Source organism: Salmo salar, chromosome 09, assembly GCF_965601325.2.
Source record: "Salmo salar chromosome 09, fSalSal1, whole genome shotgun sequence".
Classification (NCBI taxonomy): domain Eukaryota; kingdom Metazoa; phylum Chordata; class Actinopteri; order Salmoniformes; family Salmonidae; genus Salmo; species Salmo salar.
Genome location: NC_138299.1, coordinates 124,107,281 through 124,126,314, shown reverse-complemented (window position 1 = coordinate 124,126,314; position 19,034 = coordinate 124,107,281). Strand labels below are relative to the sequence as shown.

The 19,034-nt window shown below is 41.6% G+C and overlaps 1 protein-coding gene and 1 long non-coding RNA gene across 3 annotated transcripts; one reads left to right on the top strand and one right to left on the bottom strand.

The window, feature by feature from the left end:
* Positions 1-603: 603 nt before the first annotated feature.
* LOC100380766 (polymerase delta-interacting protein 2) lies at positions 604-15,429 on the bottom strand. 2 transcript variants are annotated; one of them, XM_014214056.3, is made up of 11 exons: positions 15,198-15,429; positions 5,839-5,920; positions 5,421-5,518; positions 5,237-5,336; positions 5,048-5,123; positions 4,675-4,782; positions 3,749-3,894; positions 2,910-2,936; positions 2,621-2,746; positions 2,305-2,384; positions 604-1,932 (listed from the first exon to the last, which is right to left on the bottom strand). In XM_014214056.3, exons 1-11 carry the CDS (start codon positions 15,377-15,379, stop codon positions 1,818-1,820), a joined length of 1,140 nt encoding a protein of 379 aa, XP_014069531.1. In that variant the 5' UTR covers positions 15,380-15,429; the 3' UTR covers positions 604-1,817. The 2 variants fall into 2 exon arrangements, with proteins under 2 accessions (XP_014069531.1, XP_014069532.1); XM_014214057.3 differs by having other exon boundaries at positions 5,839-5,914; positions 15,198-15,428.
* LOC106612662 (uncharacterized) lies at positions 14,617-17,147 on the top strand. The gene is made up of 3 exons (XR_001330340.3): positions 14,617-14,801; positions 16,671-16,733; positions 17,017-17,147. It is a non-coding gene; the product is annotated as an uncharacterized LOC106612662 (long non-coding RNA).
* Positions 17,148-19,034: the final 1,887 nt, after the last annotated feature.

The window sequence follows — 19,034 nt, the reverse complement described above, 5'->3', positions numbered from 1 at the left end:
GGTCTAGCAGTGTGCGCTCTGTGCAGCATAATCTAATACTATTCACCATCTGTATACTCTAACCTTCCCTTGAAAGCAACTACAGGTATATCCGCAGTATGTGTGATACGTCAGCTGAGCTGGTTGCCCTACTCAAATGCATTAGAAACTATTAAATTAAGTTTCAATGTCGACCCATGATGGCTTCAAACTCAAATCGGAGGGATTGCCACTGGTTACTATGGAACTAGATTTCTTTCTGACATGAGGTTTGTAGATGAACAGAAAGAGGGTGGGTTGGGGGGTGGGTAATGACCTTGTGCTGTCCTAATACGCTGAGTGCGCACAGCTCTATTTCTCAGCTGCAGCGTCAGCCGAATGCCGCACTCTCCTGCAAGGATAGACCAGCATTTCCCAAACTCTGTCCTTGGGACCCAAAGGGGTGCACGTTTTGGTTTTTGCCCTAACACTACTCAGCTTATTCAACTTTTCAAAGCTTGATGATTAGTTGAATCAGCTGTGTAGTGCTAGGGCAAAAACCAAAACGTGCACCGGGTTTGAGAAACCCTGGGGTAGACTCACACAGTCACCGTATCAATCAGCAAATGGACAATCTCTTTGAAATTGATGTTTCTTTTTCTTTACAACTTTATTTTTTACAGATCATCATTCAATCATTAGATAGTAATTTCACATCACCCATCAAAAAGTTAGTTTCCTCCTTTAACAAGGCAAAATATAAGTTTGAGACTTCAACCCACAGAACTAACTCAAGGGATGGATAGTACAGACTAGAACAGCATAGCAGCCAGTCAGTCTCACAGACACCTCCCTCACCAACACACACACACCATGGTCAGATTCAGTAGGGCGCAACAATATGAAATGTTCCCATAAATGCATTGTGTGGAACAGACATGATTCTCTCATATCGAATGAGGAACCATGTCTGCTCTGAGCATGACATTTCTATCTGAAACGGAACATTTGCACCCTTCTGAACCCGGCCCTCGAATCAGCCAAACCTACAGATGGTAACATCAACGTGGGTCACTATTTCTCCTGTATTCACTTTCTTATTACATTCAAAGGCTTCATCCCAAACAGCAACCTATTCCCTATACAGTGCACCACTTTTGACCAGGGCTGTGCACTTTATAGGGTGCCATTTGAGACACGGCCCCGGGTTCTCGTTCCCTTTTGTAAGTTTCACCACAGGCCCCATCACGGAGGCTCACAGAAGTGACAGACAAGCCAAACAGAGGAATTTGCAGAACACTATAGATCAGAGAGCAACGTGAGGTCTAGACTTGACTGAGGACTCTTAAAGAGTAGGACTCCTATTGGACATGTTCCATTTGGATTTAGTAAAGTCCTTTCAAATGGTTTCCCACCGGGTCCGCTAATTTGAGCTACTTAAAAACACCAATAAAATACAAGGGAGCCTGGCTTCAGACGTTTACCTCTGGGTCAAGCAACTACGGCTGAGATAAACAATTGGCATATTTTATTCCCACTCATAACAATACAAGCTAATACCATCAGTGCTCACCGAGCCATTCTGCCTATGCAGAACGATCTCAAATCAACAACCTCTGTGACGGATCGCTTGTCCTTCTCCTTTCCACTAAAAAGCTGACGTTTTCATTAGATACAACAGTGTTGGGAGGACATGTTTTGTCCCTTTTCATTGAAAATCTTAACTTCAATGTGGTCGATTAAATACTTTTCTTAATCTTAATGAGGAAAAGTAGCAGAGGAAGGGTTTTTATCCGTTCAAGGATGGCTTGGCTGTTAGACTGCGCTGAGGGATGTGGCCCTGTTCCTGCTGCGTTGCCTCAGAAGGTGTAGCCAGCAGGAGGAGCCTTGTCGTCCTTGTTGCTCTCCAGGGAGAATGGGGGGATGCGCACATCAAAGTGGGAGCCGTCCGTCCTCTCGATGCGGAACGTCCCCCTGCATAGAGAGAGCATCATTAGAATCGTGACCATCACACCTCTGTACTAAAATGGGAGAAAGGTTGATGTTATTTTTTGGATGCTGGAAAGCTTGAGTTACTCTTGCGTTTCCGTCTGTGTTTTAGATCGTTTGTTTACTTGCCTGTAAATCTGTGCAAGAGTCACTCAAACCTCAATGAATATTTTAATGTTTCCCCAGCTTATGTTTACAGCAAGGACCAGGTTCAAATAGCAAGACCAGTTTATTAAGTCATTCTCAGACCAGAACATCCATAAACCTGCATTTCAGGTACTGCTGTGTCTGCTGCAATTCTCTTAACTCATGTTAATAATGCAGCTCCAACATGTTACTGTGTGTAGAAGTACTTACCACATGTGTCCACTGGGTGCTTGAAGGGAAACATGGCTGCTGTACTGGAAGGCTGGCTGCTCTTTGGACAAGACTGGCTCCTGGAGACAAAAACCATAGGTTATAGCCTCTACTCAGTCGTGGAAGTAGCATACTGTATGAGTGGCTGTGTCAAATACATGCTTCCTCTGACCTTAGATGCTCTCATCCAATGAGCTTGGAGAGGAATTGAGGAAACAAGGACAGAGGAAGAAAGTATTTTGGCATTGTCTTAAGGTTCAGACACAGCCATTGAGAGTTTGTAATTCCGTTGTGTGCTGGCAGTTGTACTACTGACCCGACCTACGACCCCCCGGCCTCGGACCGTCTCCAGGGTGCCTGACAGGCTGAAGATCCTCCAGTGTCTCTCCCTCAGCTGCACCACCTCACTGCCCATGTTCTCCAGGCGGATGCAGTACCGCCACTGACACACACGCCATATAAGCATCGGGTACACATTATGTTGCCGTTCTTAAAGTCTACATTTGTACCCTTGACTGGATATACGAGGCCTACATCATACATTGGTAAAAGTTTAAATGATTTGTCCTTTTTTAGGGAATTGTAAAAAAGTAAATGCTACTTACCCAGTACACATGAGAATTTTGAGCATCCTGAGAAAGAAAATACTGTATTTATTCTTTGTGCTCAGGCAGATTCAAGATCATCATAAGAATCACACGATAGAGTGGGAGGACTCAGGGACGAGCAGAACATTATTGAAAGGGTTGAGTTATGGAAAGAGCTCATAGTACCTGGTATAATATTTATTTGATAGAAACTGACATAATTAAAACAGAGGCTCTCTCTCAATGTCTTAACCTGTCCTCCCCCTCATCTGCACAGATTGAAAAAGACTCGAGGGGAAAACAATACGGTGGAAGAACCTGGTCAGTTCTTTCAGATCAGAGCAATAAAAAGAAGTGGCAAGGGGGCCTCCCGAGTGGCGCAGCCGTCTAAGGCACTGCATCGCTAAAGGAGTCACTACAGACCCGTGTTCAATCCCGGGCTGTGTCGCAGCCGGCTGCGACCAGGAGACCCATGAGGCGGCGCTCAATTGGCCCAGTGTTGTCCGGGTCAGGGGAGGGTTTGGCCGGCTGGGATGTCCTTGTCCCATCACGTTCTAGCAACTCCTTGTGGTGGGCCGGGCGCCTGCAAGCTGACTGCGCTTGCCAGTTATATGGTGTTTCCTCCCACACATTGGTGCGGCTGGCTTCTGGGTTAAGCGAGCAGTGTGTCAAGAAGCAGTGCGGCTTGGCTCTCGACCTTCGCCTCTCTCTCTCGAGTCCGTACGGGAGTTGCAGCGATGGGACAAGACTGTAACTACCAATTGGATATCACAAAATAACAAATAATAAGAAGCTACACGGAGAGGGCAGATTTTTGAGAAAGCGCCTCATAGTCCAAACAGCGACATCATCCTTACCCTCATGCCCATGTAGAAGGGGATGACGGTGACCCTGATGTTCTCCGTCGTCTCTCTGTGCACGTCGGACAGCTCCAGCCAGGGATGGTTCTTCTCCTGCCATGCCTTCAGAGTGTCCCTCGCACTGAACGGGGGAGCTGGGGTGGCTGGACACACAGGACGCTCAGTTTACACAGTTGTAACACATGCACACACACACACACTTGTGAATGCCCACAAAATAACTGGATATACTGTATACTTCACAGTACCTGTGAATGTTTAAAAAAAATCTTTGAACACTTTATAGCATTACTAAATGTTTAAGTTGGAAGAAGTTGGAATTTGTGAATGTTCCAAAAAATTACTGGAAATGTACACCGAGTGTAGAAAACATGAAGGACACCTGCTCTTTCCATGACATAGACTGACCAGGTGAAAGCTATGATCCCTTATTGATGTCACTTGTTAAATCCACTTCAAAATCAGTATATATGAAGGGGAGGAGACAGGTTAAAGAAGGACTTTTGTTGTGTATGTGTGCCATTCAGAGAGTGAATAGGCAAGACAAAAGATTGAAGTGCCTCTGAACAGGGTATTGCAGTAGGTGACAGGCACACCGGTTTGTGTCAAGAACTGCAACGCTGCTGGATTTTTCACACTCAACAGTTTCCCGTGCGTATCAAGAATGGTCCACCACCCAAAGGACATCCAGCCAACTTGACAACTGTGGGAATCATTTGAGTCAACATGGGCCAGCATTCCTGTAGAACACTTTCGATACCTTGTAGACGCCACGCCCCGACAAACGGGCTGTTCTGAGGACAAAGGCGGGTGCAACGCAATATAAGGAAGGTGTCCTTAATGTTTTGTACACTCAGTGTGTACTATGCTGTACAATGAAATGACACGTGGGAACTGGAAAGCAGCGAGTGGCTAGAACTTACTTTTGTCAGGGTTGAACATGAGGAAGCGCTCAAACAGCTCGTGCTGGATGGGGACCTGCTCTGTGGAGTTGTAGGGCAGGATGTCTTCATGACTCACATAGTCCAGACCTGAAACACACACATTGACAGCCAGGCAAAACGCCAGTTAGCAGGGAGGCTGGCAGGGACAGAAGTAGTACAAGGAAGTAACTAGGTTAGTTATACAAAATCACATGGCAGCCAAGATTATTCACACACACACTGACAGTGCCATTTCCTGATAAGAACTCAACGCATTTTTGTGGGTGGTGGGAGAATTCAAATTGTCCCGTTTGAAAAGAAATCCAACCACGTAGCCATTTACTACACAGGGAGCAGCGGGTCATGTGTTTACCTGGGATGGCATAGAGGGCTCTGCTGTCATCATGGTTCGCCAGAAACGTCACTGCTTCTGTCTGAGACCTCTGAGACTGTCAACACAACAGGACAAACAACTAGAAGACTAGCAGTCTGGTATGTCATCATTTAGGCCTAGTCAGCAAGAACAATGGCATTACATTGGTAGTGTTCAGAGGTTACGTACTATGTGAGGACAGTCCCGCGTGTCGATGAGGACCTGGTAGTAAGTATGAGTTTTCCCCTTCACCTCTTTTGACCCGTGTGAACCAGGAGGCTCTGGCTTGCTGAGGACGGGACATGGGTGTAAAAATGTTTATAAAAAAATATATCACCATTAAAACACACTTCTAAGAAGATGTTATACGCACCTGTCAGACATGGGAGGAATGACGTCTCGGTCATAGATACGGGCGTGCCAGGGGAACAACACGATCCCTCTGTAGCCAAACACACTATGAAGGAAGAGCTGAGGAGAGAACATGGAGGAACAGACTTGAGGTTGGAAACACCCTTTGTGACAAGGGCAACTACAGTATAGGCTAGGCCTACTGTACATTCACCTAGGACCAGTTCCCCAGACACAGATTATGACTAATCCAACACTAAAAAGCAAGCTCAATGAAAAATCTATTTTCAGTCCAAGATTAGGCATAATCTGTGTCGAGGAATCAAGCCGCCCCCTAATGTTTAAAATCTAGGACAGCGAGGCAAAAGATAATTATGGTTATGGGGGCTGACCAATAGTTCTGGTCTGGGTGGGTAAACGCATTGTGCTGCCCCTCTTACCTGGCCCGTTTCATATTTGCCGTGCTGCTTCAGCGCCTCAAACACTCCCACCGTCTCCAGAACCTTCCCCTCTGGCCTGTTCCTGCCAAACACAGGCCACACTATGACAACCAGGAACAATAATCACACTAGAGGTCACCACGGGTCCACCCGAACCGGAATACCTGAAATCCGACCCAGGTCCTATTTGTTAACCAGAACAGCAACTTGGCTGATAAACATAATTTTGTCACTTGGGTCCAATTGGTTCTGGTCTAAACTTGGACCCATTAGTGTATGGGTTGGGTCTAGGTATGGTTGTAGTCAGGTCCGATCGTTCTCTGGTCCCCCTATTTTAAATATTTTTTTATTATGAATGGGTCTGTTCGGGTTGGATTGTCTTTTCCAACCTTTTGGACCCAAGAAGACCTTACATCACACTGTAGAACTACATTAGTCTCACATAGCCAAGTGTTGTAACAGCTTGGAAATGGAACCTAGTACACACAACATGTCATCTCATAGTCATCCCCCTTGGACTGAAGCTTCATCTAAAAATCAGAGAAATTGAATAAAACACCTAGATTTATCAAAGTTCAACAAACATAAATACCAAGTCTAATCTTTGTCATTCCCTTTGCAGTATTATATCAATAAGGTATTGTGAACAACAGCTGGCTGTGTTCAAGTCACTCGTACTTGGACAGATCTATTCTTCAAAACATTGGGGAGTGATATAGATGGGGGATTTAGTTTTGCGTGGCTCTTCTAGATATCCATATTATTGGCAGATGATATGGAAGAGATCTGACCAAAGGCTTGTGTGTTAATCAGCTATGTTGGGGATTACTGGCAGAGGTTGACCCTTGGATTATAATATCTGTGCTGACAAGAAAACAACCAGGCTGGTGAAATACCAGAACAAATACATTGTTAAAAACACAGGGTCAGATCAGTAACAATGTTTCCTCATTTCATGGAGATTATCATAACAAAAATAAGTTCTCATTGAGAGAGAAAGAACAGGACAGCAATACCTTACACAAGATTTACGTAAAGTATAGACAGAATTACAAGCTGGTGCTGGATCGGTCTTCTAATTGCTAACATGGTGGGGTCCATGTCACCCCAAGCCCTCCACCCCCTCTACGTTTATTCCCTTGGCACGAGGGAGGCAAATAAATAGGACTCATTACTGTGCTGGCTCAAGCCAACCTGCACTCTTATGTAATCAACAGTAGATCAGGCGTTGTAGATGGGTCTAAAGCTCTCTACGTTCTTCCACTCAAACAAAAAGTGAACTAGCTAATATAGGCCAAAATGTTGCCAACTTACTACTAGTGTTCTAATGTCACTTTTTCCTAGATAGGTGGCTTAGTGTCTATGTAAGTCGACACTCGAGGTTCTCACAGGTTCACCCAAACACTGGAGACCCGAGGGGGCCCGGGTCCAAAATTCTAACTTTTCAGGTTGTGATTGTCATTGAGTCTATGGAACTACAGCTGATAGGCTATACAGAGCTATAGTCGGGTCTATAGCATATGTATTTCACACTAATAAAGTGCATTTATTGACTTATAGAAAGCCTAGCCAACATATAAAGATCTATTCGTTAACCAGAAAAGCAACAGGGCTGATAAATGTAATTTTGTCACTCAGGTCCAAATTGGGTCTGGTCTAGGCTCAGACCCATTAGGGTACGGGTCAGGTGCATTCAGGTTTGGGTCCGATTGTTCTCGGGTCCCGGAGCCAACTTTTAGGACATGAGAAGACCTCTACTACACTCCCACTTTGACCTATCTGAAAACAACCAGGCTTGCAGCTAGGGCTGACCCCATTTAGTTAACCAGTCGATAGGCTGTTGGTCGACCGAGATTTCTTTAGTCGAGCAGTAACACAAATAAATCATGGTGTACAAGACATCTGTGAGTGGACTGATCCACTGTTGGGGGCGTGAGGATGGCACGGTCCATCAATCTAAGACGTGCTAGTGAAATTCTATATGGTTATATTACGTATGAACAAATGGTGCAAATAATATTTTATAACAAATGCACTTTCTCCCACATTGGATAGCGGTTGCTGTCCGTGGTTCTGAAACCCATCAGTGCGCTGTTGAATTGGCACCTTTCCTTGACCACGTTGCTACGTCCATAGAAGCAAAGTTAACCAGCATATTGGTGTTGAGAACAATGCGGTGGAGGCAGGAGTGGAGTTAGAGATGACAAAACAGCCCTTACTTTCATTGTCTAAGAAAAGCGAGGAGACGAAATGCCAACTTAATTAGGTCTATAACCAACAGTCTAACGTTAAAATGTTCCTGACTTTATAAATCATCCATCTACAGAAATAAGACAGATCCTGCTTCTGTTGCCTGTTTGAGTGTTTGTTTAATAGCCTACTGATTCTGTGAGCACCAAGCCTCACAACAAGTCGGATAAACAATTTCACAAATTCAGCAGTATTTAATCTTTGCTTGTGAGGGAATATGGAATGTTTTTCCTAAACAAATGTGGGATTTCGGTAACAGAACTTTTCAGTCAGAAATGGCTGTAATTTTGTTAGAGCTTCAGCAACACAGACACTGTTGATGTTCTGTGGTGGTCCCGGCAGCATGGAGGAGAGACCCACAACGGGCAATAGTCACGCAGTCAACCGCTGTCATTTAACACGGCGCAGTCTGAGCCCGGCCTGGCACAATCAAATCAATTGCGGTCGGACTCCCTCTAGTCATTTGTGTGTCTTAATTTCAAACTGTGCGCTTAATAAAGCGCCAGAGAAGCTCAGTACATATCGTTTATTTGATTAACACACATAGGATGTTTCTATATATGGATAAATATCTTTACAAATTTAGACCAATCTACAGATGACTCTCGGGTCGACTAAGATTTGTGTGTCAGGGACAGGCCTACTTGCAGCACATAGTAACATTCCACAACCTTTCTGTTATTTTCTTTGGAAACTAGCCATGTCTTGCCTGGATATTGAAAACAACACTTGTTTCAAGTTTTATGAAGGGTCTACACATGGTATACATCGTCCAACTAAATTCTTACTCGCAGGTTCCTTCGACAATGCAACGAGAAATATATTTTTTTCATAAGTATAATACAGGAAGGCACAATTTTGAATCCAATATTTACACTTGTATTGGGAAGGGGGGGGGGGTGTATAAACTGAGCAGGATAATAAGAGTCTGGTAGCAGCAGTCATGATGTGAGTGTAGCATGAATGTACACTATGTGTTTGTGTGCTAAGGTGCAGAGAGTCAGAGCAGGTGGTCAGTCCAGTTCAAGTGTTCAGCAGTCTGATGGCTTGTAAATAGAAAATGTCTGTCTAGTTATGAATACTGAAAATATGCACAGATTTGCTTGCAAGTTAAGGTCTATCTATAAGCTGTGAGTGTCACCAAGTGCAACAAAGTGCCAACATATGACACTGTTTGATATGACAAACAGAGTTTGATTTGTAAGTTGGGATATACTAACAACAACTTGATTTGTCTGACAACAGGAGCTTGTGCAATGTGCCAATCATTGTAGCTCTACGCAAAATATCTACCAATCATAAATAGCTAGGCACCTTCCCGTTTCTGCAAGTTCAGTTCTGCAAGTTTCTATCCAAGCTGACTTCTTGCCAAGTGTTGCGCAATCAACGTTAAATTCATTAGCATAGCATTTATTTTCCTACAGTAGCTAGATATATGCAGTACCAGTCAAAAGTTGACACACCTACTCATTATTTTTACTATTTTCTACATTGTAGAATAGTGAAGACATCAAAACTATAAAAGACATATGGAATCATGTAGTAACCCCAAAAAAAAGTGTTCAACTAATAAAAATATATTTGAGATTCTTCAAAGTAGCCACACGTTGCCTTGACAGCTTTGTACACTACTGGCATTCTCTCAACCAGCTTCATGAGGTAGTCACCTGGAATGAATTTCAATTAACAGGTGTCCTTGTTAAAAGTTAATTTGTGGAATATCTTTCCTTCTTCATGCGTTTGAGCCAATCAGTTGTGTTGTGACAAGGTAAACGTAGGGGTGGTATACAGAAGATGGTATTAAACCAAATAGGGCTAAGTCCATATTATAGAAAGAACATTCCAAATAAGCAAAGAGAAACGACAGTCCATCATGACTTTCAGACGAAGGTCAGTCAAATCGGAAAACTTCAAGAACTTGTAAAGTTTCTTCATCTGCAGTCGCAAAAACTATCAAGCGCTATGATGAAACTGGCTCTCATGAGGACCGCCACAGGAAAGGAAGACCCAGAATAACTGCAACTCAGAAGTTGCAGCACAAATAAATAAAGTTCAAGTAACCGACATCTTAACATCAACTGTTCAGAGGAGACTGTGTGAATCAGGCCTTCATGGTCAAATTGCTGTAAAGCAACCACTACCAAAAGGACACCAACAAGAAGAGACTTGCTTGGGCCAAGAAACACAATAAATGGACATTAGACCAGTGGAAATCTGTCCTTTGGTCTGATGAGTCCAAATTGGAGATTTTTGGTTCCAACTGCCATGTCTTTGTGAGACACAGAGTAGGTGAACAGATGATCTCCGCATGTGTGGTTCCCACCGTGAAGCATGGAGGTGGTGGTGTGATGGTGCTTTGCTTATGACACTGTCTGTGATTTATTTAGAATTCAAGGTACATTTAACCAACATGGCTACCACAAAACTCTGCAGCGATAGACCATCCCATCTGGTTTGCGATTAGTGGGACTATCATTTGTTTTTCAACAGCACAATGACCCAACACACCTTCAGGCTGTGTAAGAGCTATTTGACCAAGGAGAGTGATAGCGTGCTGCATCATATGAACTGGCCTCCACAATCAGCCGACCTCAACCCAATTGAGATGATTCGGGATGAGTTGGACTGCAGTGAAGGAAAAGCAGCCAACAAGTGCTCAGCATGTGTGGGAACTCCTGCAAGACTGTTGGAAAAGCATTCCAGGTGAAGCTGGTTAAGAGAATGACAACAGCTTTGCACACTCTTGGCAAGGCAAAGGGTGGCTATTTTGAAGAATCTAAAATCTATTTTTGTTTAAACTTTTTTGGTTACTACAGGTGTTATTTCAGTTTTGATGTCATTATTATTCTACAATGTAGAAAATAGTAAAAATAAAGAAAAACCCTTCAATGAGGTGCCCAAACTTGACTGGGACTGTATGTATGTATGTATGTATGTATGTATGTATAGTTGAAGTCGGACGTTTACATACACCTTAGCCAAATATATTTAAATTCAGTTTCACAATTCCTGACATTTAATCCAAGTAAAAATTCCCTGTCTAAGGATCACCACTTTATTTTAAGAATGTGAAATGTCAGAATAATAGTTGAGAGAATGATTTATTTATTTCATCACATTCCCAGTGAGTCGTAAGTTTACATACAATTAGTATTTGGTAGCATTGCCTTTAAATTGTTTAACTTGAGTCAAAAGTTTTGGGTAGCCTTCCACAATCTTCCCACAATAAGTTGGGGGAATTTTGGCCCATTCCTCCTGACAGAGCTGGAGTAACTGAGTCAGGTTTGTAGGCCTCCTTGCTCGCACACGCCTTTTCAGTTCTGGCCACAAATTTTCTATAGGATCGAGGTCAGGGCTTTGTGATGGCCACTCCAATACCTTGACTTTGTTGTCCTTAAGCCATTTTGCCACAATTTTTGAAGTATGCTTGGGGTCATTGTCCATTTGGAAGACCCATTTGTGACCAAGCATCAACTTCCTGACTGATGTCTTGAGATGTTGCTTCAATATATCCACAACATTTTTCTTCCTCGTGATGCCATCTATTTTGTGAAGTGCACCAGTCCCTCCTGCAGCAAAACACCCCCACAACATGATGCTGCCACCCCGTGCTTCACGGTTGGGATGGTGTTCTTCGGCTTGCAAGCCTCCCCCCTTTTCCACCAAACATAACGATGGTCACTATGGCAAAACAGTTTTATTTTTGTTTCATCAGACCAGGGGACATTTCTCCCAAAAGTACGATCTTTGTCCCCATGTGCAGTTGCAAACTGTTGTCTGGCTTTTTTAATGGCGGTTTTGGAGCAGTGGCTTCTTCCTTGCTGAGCGGCCTTTCAGGTTATGCCGATATAGGACTCGTTTTACTGTGGATATAGTAACTTTTGTACCCGTTTACTCCAGCATCTTCACAAGGTCCTTTGCTGTTGTTATGGGATTGATTTGCACTTTTCGCACCAAAGTATGTTCATCTCTAGGAGACAGAACGCGTCTCCTTCCTGAGCGGTATGACAGCGGCATGGTCCCATGGTGTTTATACTTGCATACTATTGTTTGTACATATGAACGTGGTACCTTCAGGCGTTCAGAAATTGCTCCCAAGGATGAATCAGACTTGTGGAGGTCTCAATTGTTTTCTGAGGTCTTGGCTGATTTCCCCATGGTGTCAAGCAAAGAGGCACTGAGTTTGAAGGTAAGCCTTGAAATACATCCACTCACCTCCAATTGACTCAAATGATGTCAACTAGCCTATCAGAAGCTTCTAAAGCCATGACATTTTTTTGAATTTTCCAAGCTGTTTAAAGGCACAGTCAATATAGTGTATGTAAACTTCTGACCCACTGGAATTGTGATACAGTGAATTATAAGTGAAATAATGTCTGTAAACAATTGTTGGAAAAATGACTTGTGTCATGCAAAGTAGATGTCCTAATCGACTTGCCAAAACTATAGTTTGTTAACAAGAAATGTGTGGAGCGGTTGAAAAACGAGTTTCAGTGACTCCAACCTAAGTGTATGTAAATTTACGACTTCAACTGTACGTACTACCGTTCAAAAGTTTGAGGTCAATTAGAAATGTCCTTGTTTTTGAAAGAAAAGCACTTTTTTTGTCCATTAAAATACCATCAAATTGATCAGAAATACAGTGTAGACATTGTTAATGTTGTAAATGACTATTGTAGCTGGAAACATGAGATTTTTAATGGAATATCTACATAGGCGTACAGAGGTCCATTATCAGCACTCCTGTGTTCCAAAGGCACGTTACGTTAGCTAGTTTATAATTTTAAAGTCTAATTGATCATTAGAAAACCCTTTTACAATTATGTTAGCACAGATGAAAACTGTTGTTCTGATTTAAAAAAGCAATAAAACTGGCCTTCTTTAGACTAGTTGAGTATCTGGAGCATCAGCATTTGTGGGTTCAATTACAGGCTCAAAATGGCCAGAAAAAGACATTTCTTCAGAAACTCGTCAGTCTATTCTTGTTCTGAGAAATGAAGGCTATTCCATGCGAGAAATTGACATGAAACTGAAGATCTCGTACAACGCTGTGTACTACTCCCTTCACAGAACAGTGCAAACTGTCACTAACCAGAATACAAAGAGGAGTGGGAGGCCCCGGTACACAACTGAGCAAGAGGACAAGTACATTAGAGTGTCTAGTTTGAGAAACAGACGCCTCAAGTCCTCAACTGGCAGCTTCACTAAATAATACCCGCAAAACACCAGTCTCAACGTCAACAGTGAGAAGGCGACTCCGGGATGCTGGCCTAGGCAGAGTTGCAAAGAAAAAGCCATATCTCAGACTAGCCAATACGAAAAGATTATGATGGGCTAAAGAACACAGACACTGGAGAGAGGTAGATTGGAAAAAAGTGTTATGGACAGACAAATCTAAGTTTGAGATGTTCAGATCACAAAGAACAACATTCGTGAGACGCAGAAAAAATTAAATATGCTGGAGGAGTGCTTGATGCCATCTGTCAAGTATGGCGTAGGCAATCTAATGGTCTGGGGGTGCTTTGGTGGTGGTAAAGCGGGAGATTTGTATAGTGTAAAAGGGATCTTGAAGAAGAATGGCTATTACTCAATTTTGCAATGCCATACCTTGTGGACGCCGCTTAATTGGAGCCAATTTCCTCCTACAACAGGACAATGACCCAAAGCACAGCTCCAAACTATGCAATAACTATTTAGGGAAGAAGCAGTCAGCGGGTATTCTGTCTATAATGGAGAGGCCAGCACAGTCACCAGATCTCAACCCTATTGAGCTGTTGTGGGAGCAGCTTGACCGTATGGTAAGTAAGAAGTGCCCATCAAGCCAATCCAACTTGTGGGAGGTGCTTCAGGAAGCATGGGGTGAGATCTCTTCAGATTACCTCAACAAATTGACAACTAGAACGCCAAAGTTCTGCAAGGCTGTAATTGCTGCAAATTGAGGATTCTTTGATGAAAGCAAAGTTTGAAGGACAATTATTATTTCAATTAAAAATTATTATTTATAACCTTGTCAACATCTTGACTATATTTCCTATTCATTTTTCAACTAATTTAATTTATGTTTTCATGGAAAACAAGGACTTTTCTAAGTGACCACAAACTTTTGAACGGTAGTGTATATCAGTGGAGGCTCCTCAGAGGAGGATGAGGACCATCCTCAGTGAATTTCATAAAAATTTAAATGGTAAAATATTAAATGTATACTTTCTAGATAAAAATATACTAAATATAATCACGTCACCAAATAACAGATTAAAACATTATTTTGTAAAGAAGGTCTACAGTAGCTTCAACAGCACTCTGTGGGGTAGCGCCATTGTGTAGCCTGAGGACAGCTAGCTTCCGTCCTCCTCTGGGTACATTGACTTCAATACCAAACATAGGAGGCTCATGATTCTCCCCCCAGCCAATCAGAGCTCTTGCAGCCTGAACTGACATGTTGTCCGCCCAATCAAAGGATCAGAGAATGAACCTAGTATTAAAAGCATAAGCTACAGCTAGTTAGCACTGCATAAAATGTTGTGAGTAGTTGACTCAAAGTGAGAGAAAGACAATAGTTTAACAAATACATTACATTTCTTCCAAAATGATGGAGAAGCATCACTTACTTAGCAAATGCAGCTAGCTGGTTTAGCCTACTGAAACAGGGGAATGCTATGTTAGCTAGCTGGCTGCGACTTCCCAACACAACACTGGAAGTCTTCCAAGTCAAGGTAAGCTTTTGGTATTACTAATTTATTTCCATAGGGGCCCACTGGTGTAAATGCTTACTGACTGTACACTAACGTTACTGCATGATTGTATCGCATTTACTAACGCGTTTGTTCTATTAGCTATGCTGACTTTGACGTTACTTTAGCTAATATGGTGAAAACGATGTAGGCTGTTTTTTTCCGCCTGGTCACATACAGCTGATGTGTTGTGCATATAAATCCACAAGCTAAGGAAAGAGGTGAGAGGAGGAGATCGCATGGATGCGAGAAGGAATACAACGTGGCTGCTATTGATGCATCATTGGGCAGCATTCAAGACAGTGGACGAACTGGCTAGCTAACTTGCTAACTCACGTTCGCTAGCTAGGTCACATTAGCTTAGAAGGTAGCCCTTACCGTGACGACATAAACCTCGTCTGCTGAATGTTGGGCAATCCACATGCTAAACACGGTAACCGGGGTCTCTTCACCTCAAGTCCACTACTCCCTTCAATAATACTCAATATTCTATGTGTGTGTTTCCTGTTGTATTTACTGACAGTAGTCAGAAAGCCTCGTCGTATTGCACAAGCAGCCATCTTTCCTACTTCTGCACAAGCACGCCGAGGCTGACGTGTATAAAAGCGGGCGAATTAAAAAGTTGATTTAAAGGTCCAATGCAGCCGTTTTTATCTCAATATCAAATACTTTCTGGGTAACAATACTGTAATTATTTTCAATTAAAATGGTCAAAAATATTCCTGGCAAAGAGAAATTTCTCAAGCAAGAATTTAGCTAGGACTGTCTGGGAGTGTTCTGAGTCGGGAGGGGAAAATTGAAAACGAGCTGTTTTTGGCGGAGGTTTGGACATCTTTCTTATTGGTCTATTGATACCACCACTATCATAATTTTCGCAAATTCACAGTATTATGCCAACCTTATAGTGTGGAAATATATATAAACATCGTGTTTTTGACTGCACTGGGCCTAAAAAGATTAACCTTAGCATCAGGTACTCTTGTGTTTATAAAGTATCTCCATTTAAAGGCCTAGTGCAGTCACACACAATTCCAGAGTGTTATTTCTACCTCAATGTACTAATTTTAACAATTACATTTACTTTTGAAACTTAAGTATATTTAAAACCAAGTACTTTTTTACTTTTACTCAAGTAGTATTTTGCTAGGAGACTTTAACTTTTACAATTGGGTACTTTTCCCCCCCACTGCAAACAGGCTATTATTACAGTAACTAACTACATTGTCTACACAGTAAGTATAGCTAGGTCGTTGTTTTCTATAATAAACTACGTACAATACGTTGTAACACGGAACAAAATAAAGTTTGCGCCAGAAGGGGTCCGTTTTTCAGCTTTTCTCAGATGCAATTTGTCCATTGCCATGTCTTGCTTGAAAGCTTGAAGATAATAATTAGTTGTATGCCCATTCGTTTTCATTGCAGCCCTGTTTGAACGCATAGTTACGCTAACTCCGTATTCACAATGTAGCTAGTTATCGTGTGTCTGCATCGCCAGTGCTTAGTTTGGCTGGAAGCAGGTTAAGTCTTGAGCAGGCAACCTCTGTGAATTTTAATGTAGTTTGCAAAAGTTCAATCAGGAAGGCTGGTCTGAAAGCTCATTTAACTTAAGCGTTTCACTCTGTTTCCCAGCAAAGGGTTACCAGCATCTGTCATCAGCATTCATCGGAGACGTGGCCGTACCTCATTAAGACATGTCCATATTGTATTCTGTTTCTGTTGTTCATTCAGTTATTTAAGCATGTACTCGATTGAAATACTGTTGCAGCCGTCAACAGGCAATAACTAGCTACAGGAGATGTTAGAATTAATACATATTTAACTCTAACCTATTTTTCTGGAATTTGTCTTAAGCATAAAAATATCCTGCCTCTTCTTCACCAGTGAATCAATGAGGATGTACAAGCAGCACTTCGGGTATTTGGTCTTTGTATTGCCTAATCTTTTGATAATATATCACATGACTATGAAAGCTCAGTCTTTGTGGTCAGTTTGGTAATAAAATCATCCTGCCTGGTCTAGCTGGTTGGTTTGTGACTTTACTAATTACAGGCATACATGAGCATAAATATTTCAGTTATGGACTATCAGATATTAAAATGTAAAAAAAATAATGTTTTGGGGGGGTTTGTCACCTTGCAAACAGGTTGATAACTTGTAGCTACACAATTCCCTTACATTCATGATCCCATTTCTTAAGTGCTAAAGGGTCATCGCTGATGAAAGGCCTGCAAAATGAGGAGGAGGAGCTACTTGAGGATGAAGAGTATGAGATTGAGACACAGACACACATACACAGGACAGACAGGTGAACATCGACTGGCAGAGAAGCAGCTGAACTGGTTCCTCCCTAACCCTTCTAGTTTGATGCTGACAGAGGTGGCTGCTATACATGCTAAACTGGTGGTGCAGGTCGTAGAAATGCTCTAGCCTGGTCCCAGATCCCTCTAGCCGGGTCTTGCTAACTCCTAATGTATGATATGGTTATGATAGTAATGTAGGCCCTAACTTGCACTTTGTTTTTAGGTTTGAATGAGACAATATATTCCCCTAACCTTATTCTTTTAATAAAGTTATTGTTTATGGATATTATATTACTTGTGTATGTCTGTCCTTATCATATGTAAGACTCAGTGCTTTCTGTAATTGTTTTAGGTGCAGATGGTGTTTAATTTACTATCTGGATAAAGTGTCTGATCATGGAAAATGTCATAGAATTTTAGAAAAGTGCCATCAGTCACGAAAACACGTGTTCCTTATTTTGTAAGGATCAGAATAGAACTACATTTTAATGTGAACAAGTTATACCTTCCAGAGCTTGGGTTCTAAAACAATAACTTGAAAAGATACACAGCTAGCAAATTTGATTCCTTGGAAGTTGTGGGAAGGTACGTTTTTGGTTTCCCATTGGTTCTGGGAACAAAGCCAGAAGTTGCCGTACCGGTAAAACTGAATGTTTTTTTAAACGTTCTAAGAACGGAAGTGAACATTTTGCCTGTTCAGGGAACGTTTATTTTTAGGTTGCAGGTAGGTTCTGAGAATGTTTTACTCTGGTTCTAGTAAAGTTTTCCTGGGAGATTTTATTAACGCTCTGAGAACAAAATTACAGGTTATTTGTTTTTTGAATAACTTCCTTAACTTTCACTGAATATTTCAATAAGTCTTTTAATAACACTGCTAGCTTATTTTGGGCAAACTTATTTTTTAACTCCAAGCACAGATAGGACACATGGAAGTTAGTTTCCTTAGACATGAATCATGAAAACAAATACATTTGTTTATTGTGACAGCATCTGTGAAATTTGAACCTATAATCTTCTGTCTATCCATGGAATTAGCAGTGGTGGAAAAAGTACCCAATTGTCATACTTGAGTAATTTTCTATTAAGGTATGTTTACTTTACTCAAGTAAAAGTGAGTCACCCAGTAAAATATTGCTTGAGTAAAAGTCTAAAAGTATTTGGATTTAAATATACTCAAGTATGAAAAGTAAATGTAATTGCTAAAATATACTTTGTATTGAAAGTAGAAGTGTAAATAATTTCAAATTCCCAATATTAAGAAAACCAGACAGTACCATTTTATTTACAGATAGCCAGGGGCACACTCCAACACTCAGACATAATTTACAAACTAAGCATGTGTGTTTAGTGAGTCCGCCAGATCAAAGGCAATAGGGATGACCAGGGATGTTCTCTTGATAAGTGTGTGAATTGGACCATTTTCCTGTCCTGCTTAGCATTCAAAATGTAACGAGTACTTTTGGGTGTCAGGGATAATGTATGGAGTAAAAAGTACATTATTGTCTTTAGGAATGTAGTAAAGTAAAAGTTGTCCAAAATATAAATAGTCAAGTACAGATACCCCCAAAACTACTTAAGTAGTACTTTAAAGTATTTTTACTTAAATAATTTACACCACTGGGAATTAGTCCACTGCGCCACCAGGATGGAGCTAGCATGCCTTGTTTCTTTACTTAAACAAAGCTGTTCATTTGTCTGTCCAACAGACTCCATTTCAAAGGAAACAAGAACTTATTAAAATGTGTGGCCAATTAGTGGCGAGGCCAGCACACCTGAAAACACTTAACAAGAAAGATGATAAAGTTTTGTTTATGCTGAGAATAAAATCTATATGTTTTTAAATAACATTATTAGAATGTTCTCTGAACTTAACTAAAGTTTTCTTGTGTTTTTTTATTGGAAATTTTTCTTAACA

Bases quoted from the DNA above. Each gene is read 5' to 3' on its own strand.
- LOC100380766 (XM_014214056.3), bottom strand. From the start codon at position 15,379: ATGGCTGCTTGTGCAATACGACGAGGCTTTCTGACTACTGTCAGTAAA. The intron at 2,747-2,909 runs GTAAGTAGCATT...CGTGTGTGTCAG, and splicing joins AAAATTCTCATGTGTACTGG to TGGCGGTACTGCATCCGCCT. The intron at 2,385-2,620 runs GTCAGTAGTACA...TTTTGTCTCCAG, and splicing joins GCCGGGGGGTCGTAGGTCGG to GAGCCAGTCTTGTCCAAAGA.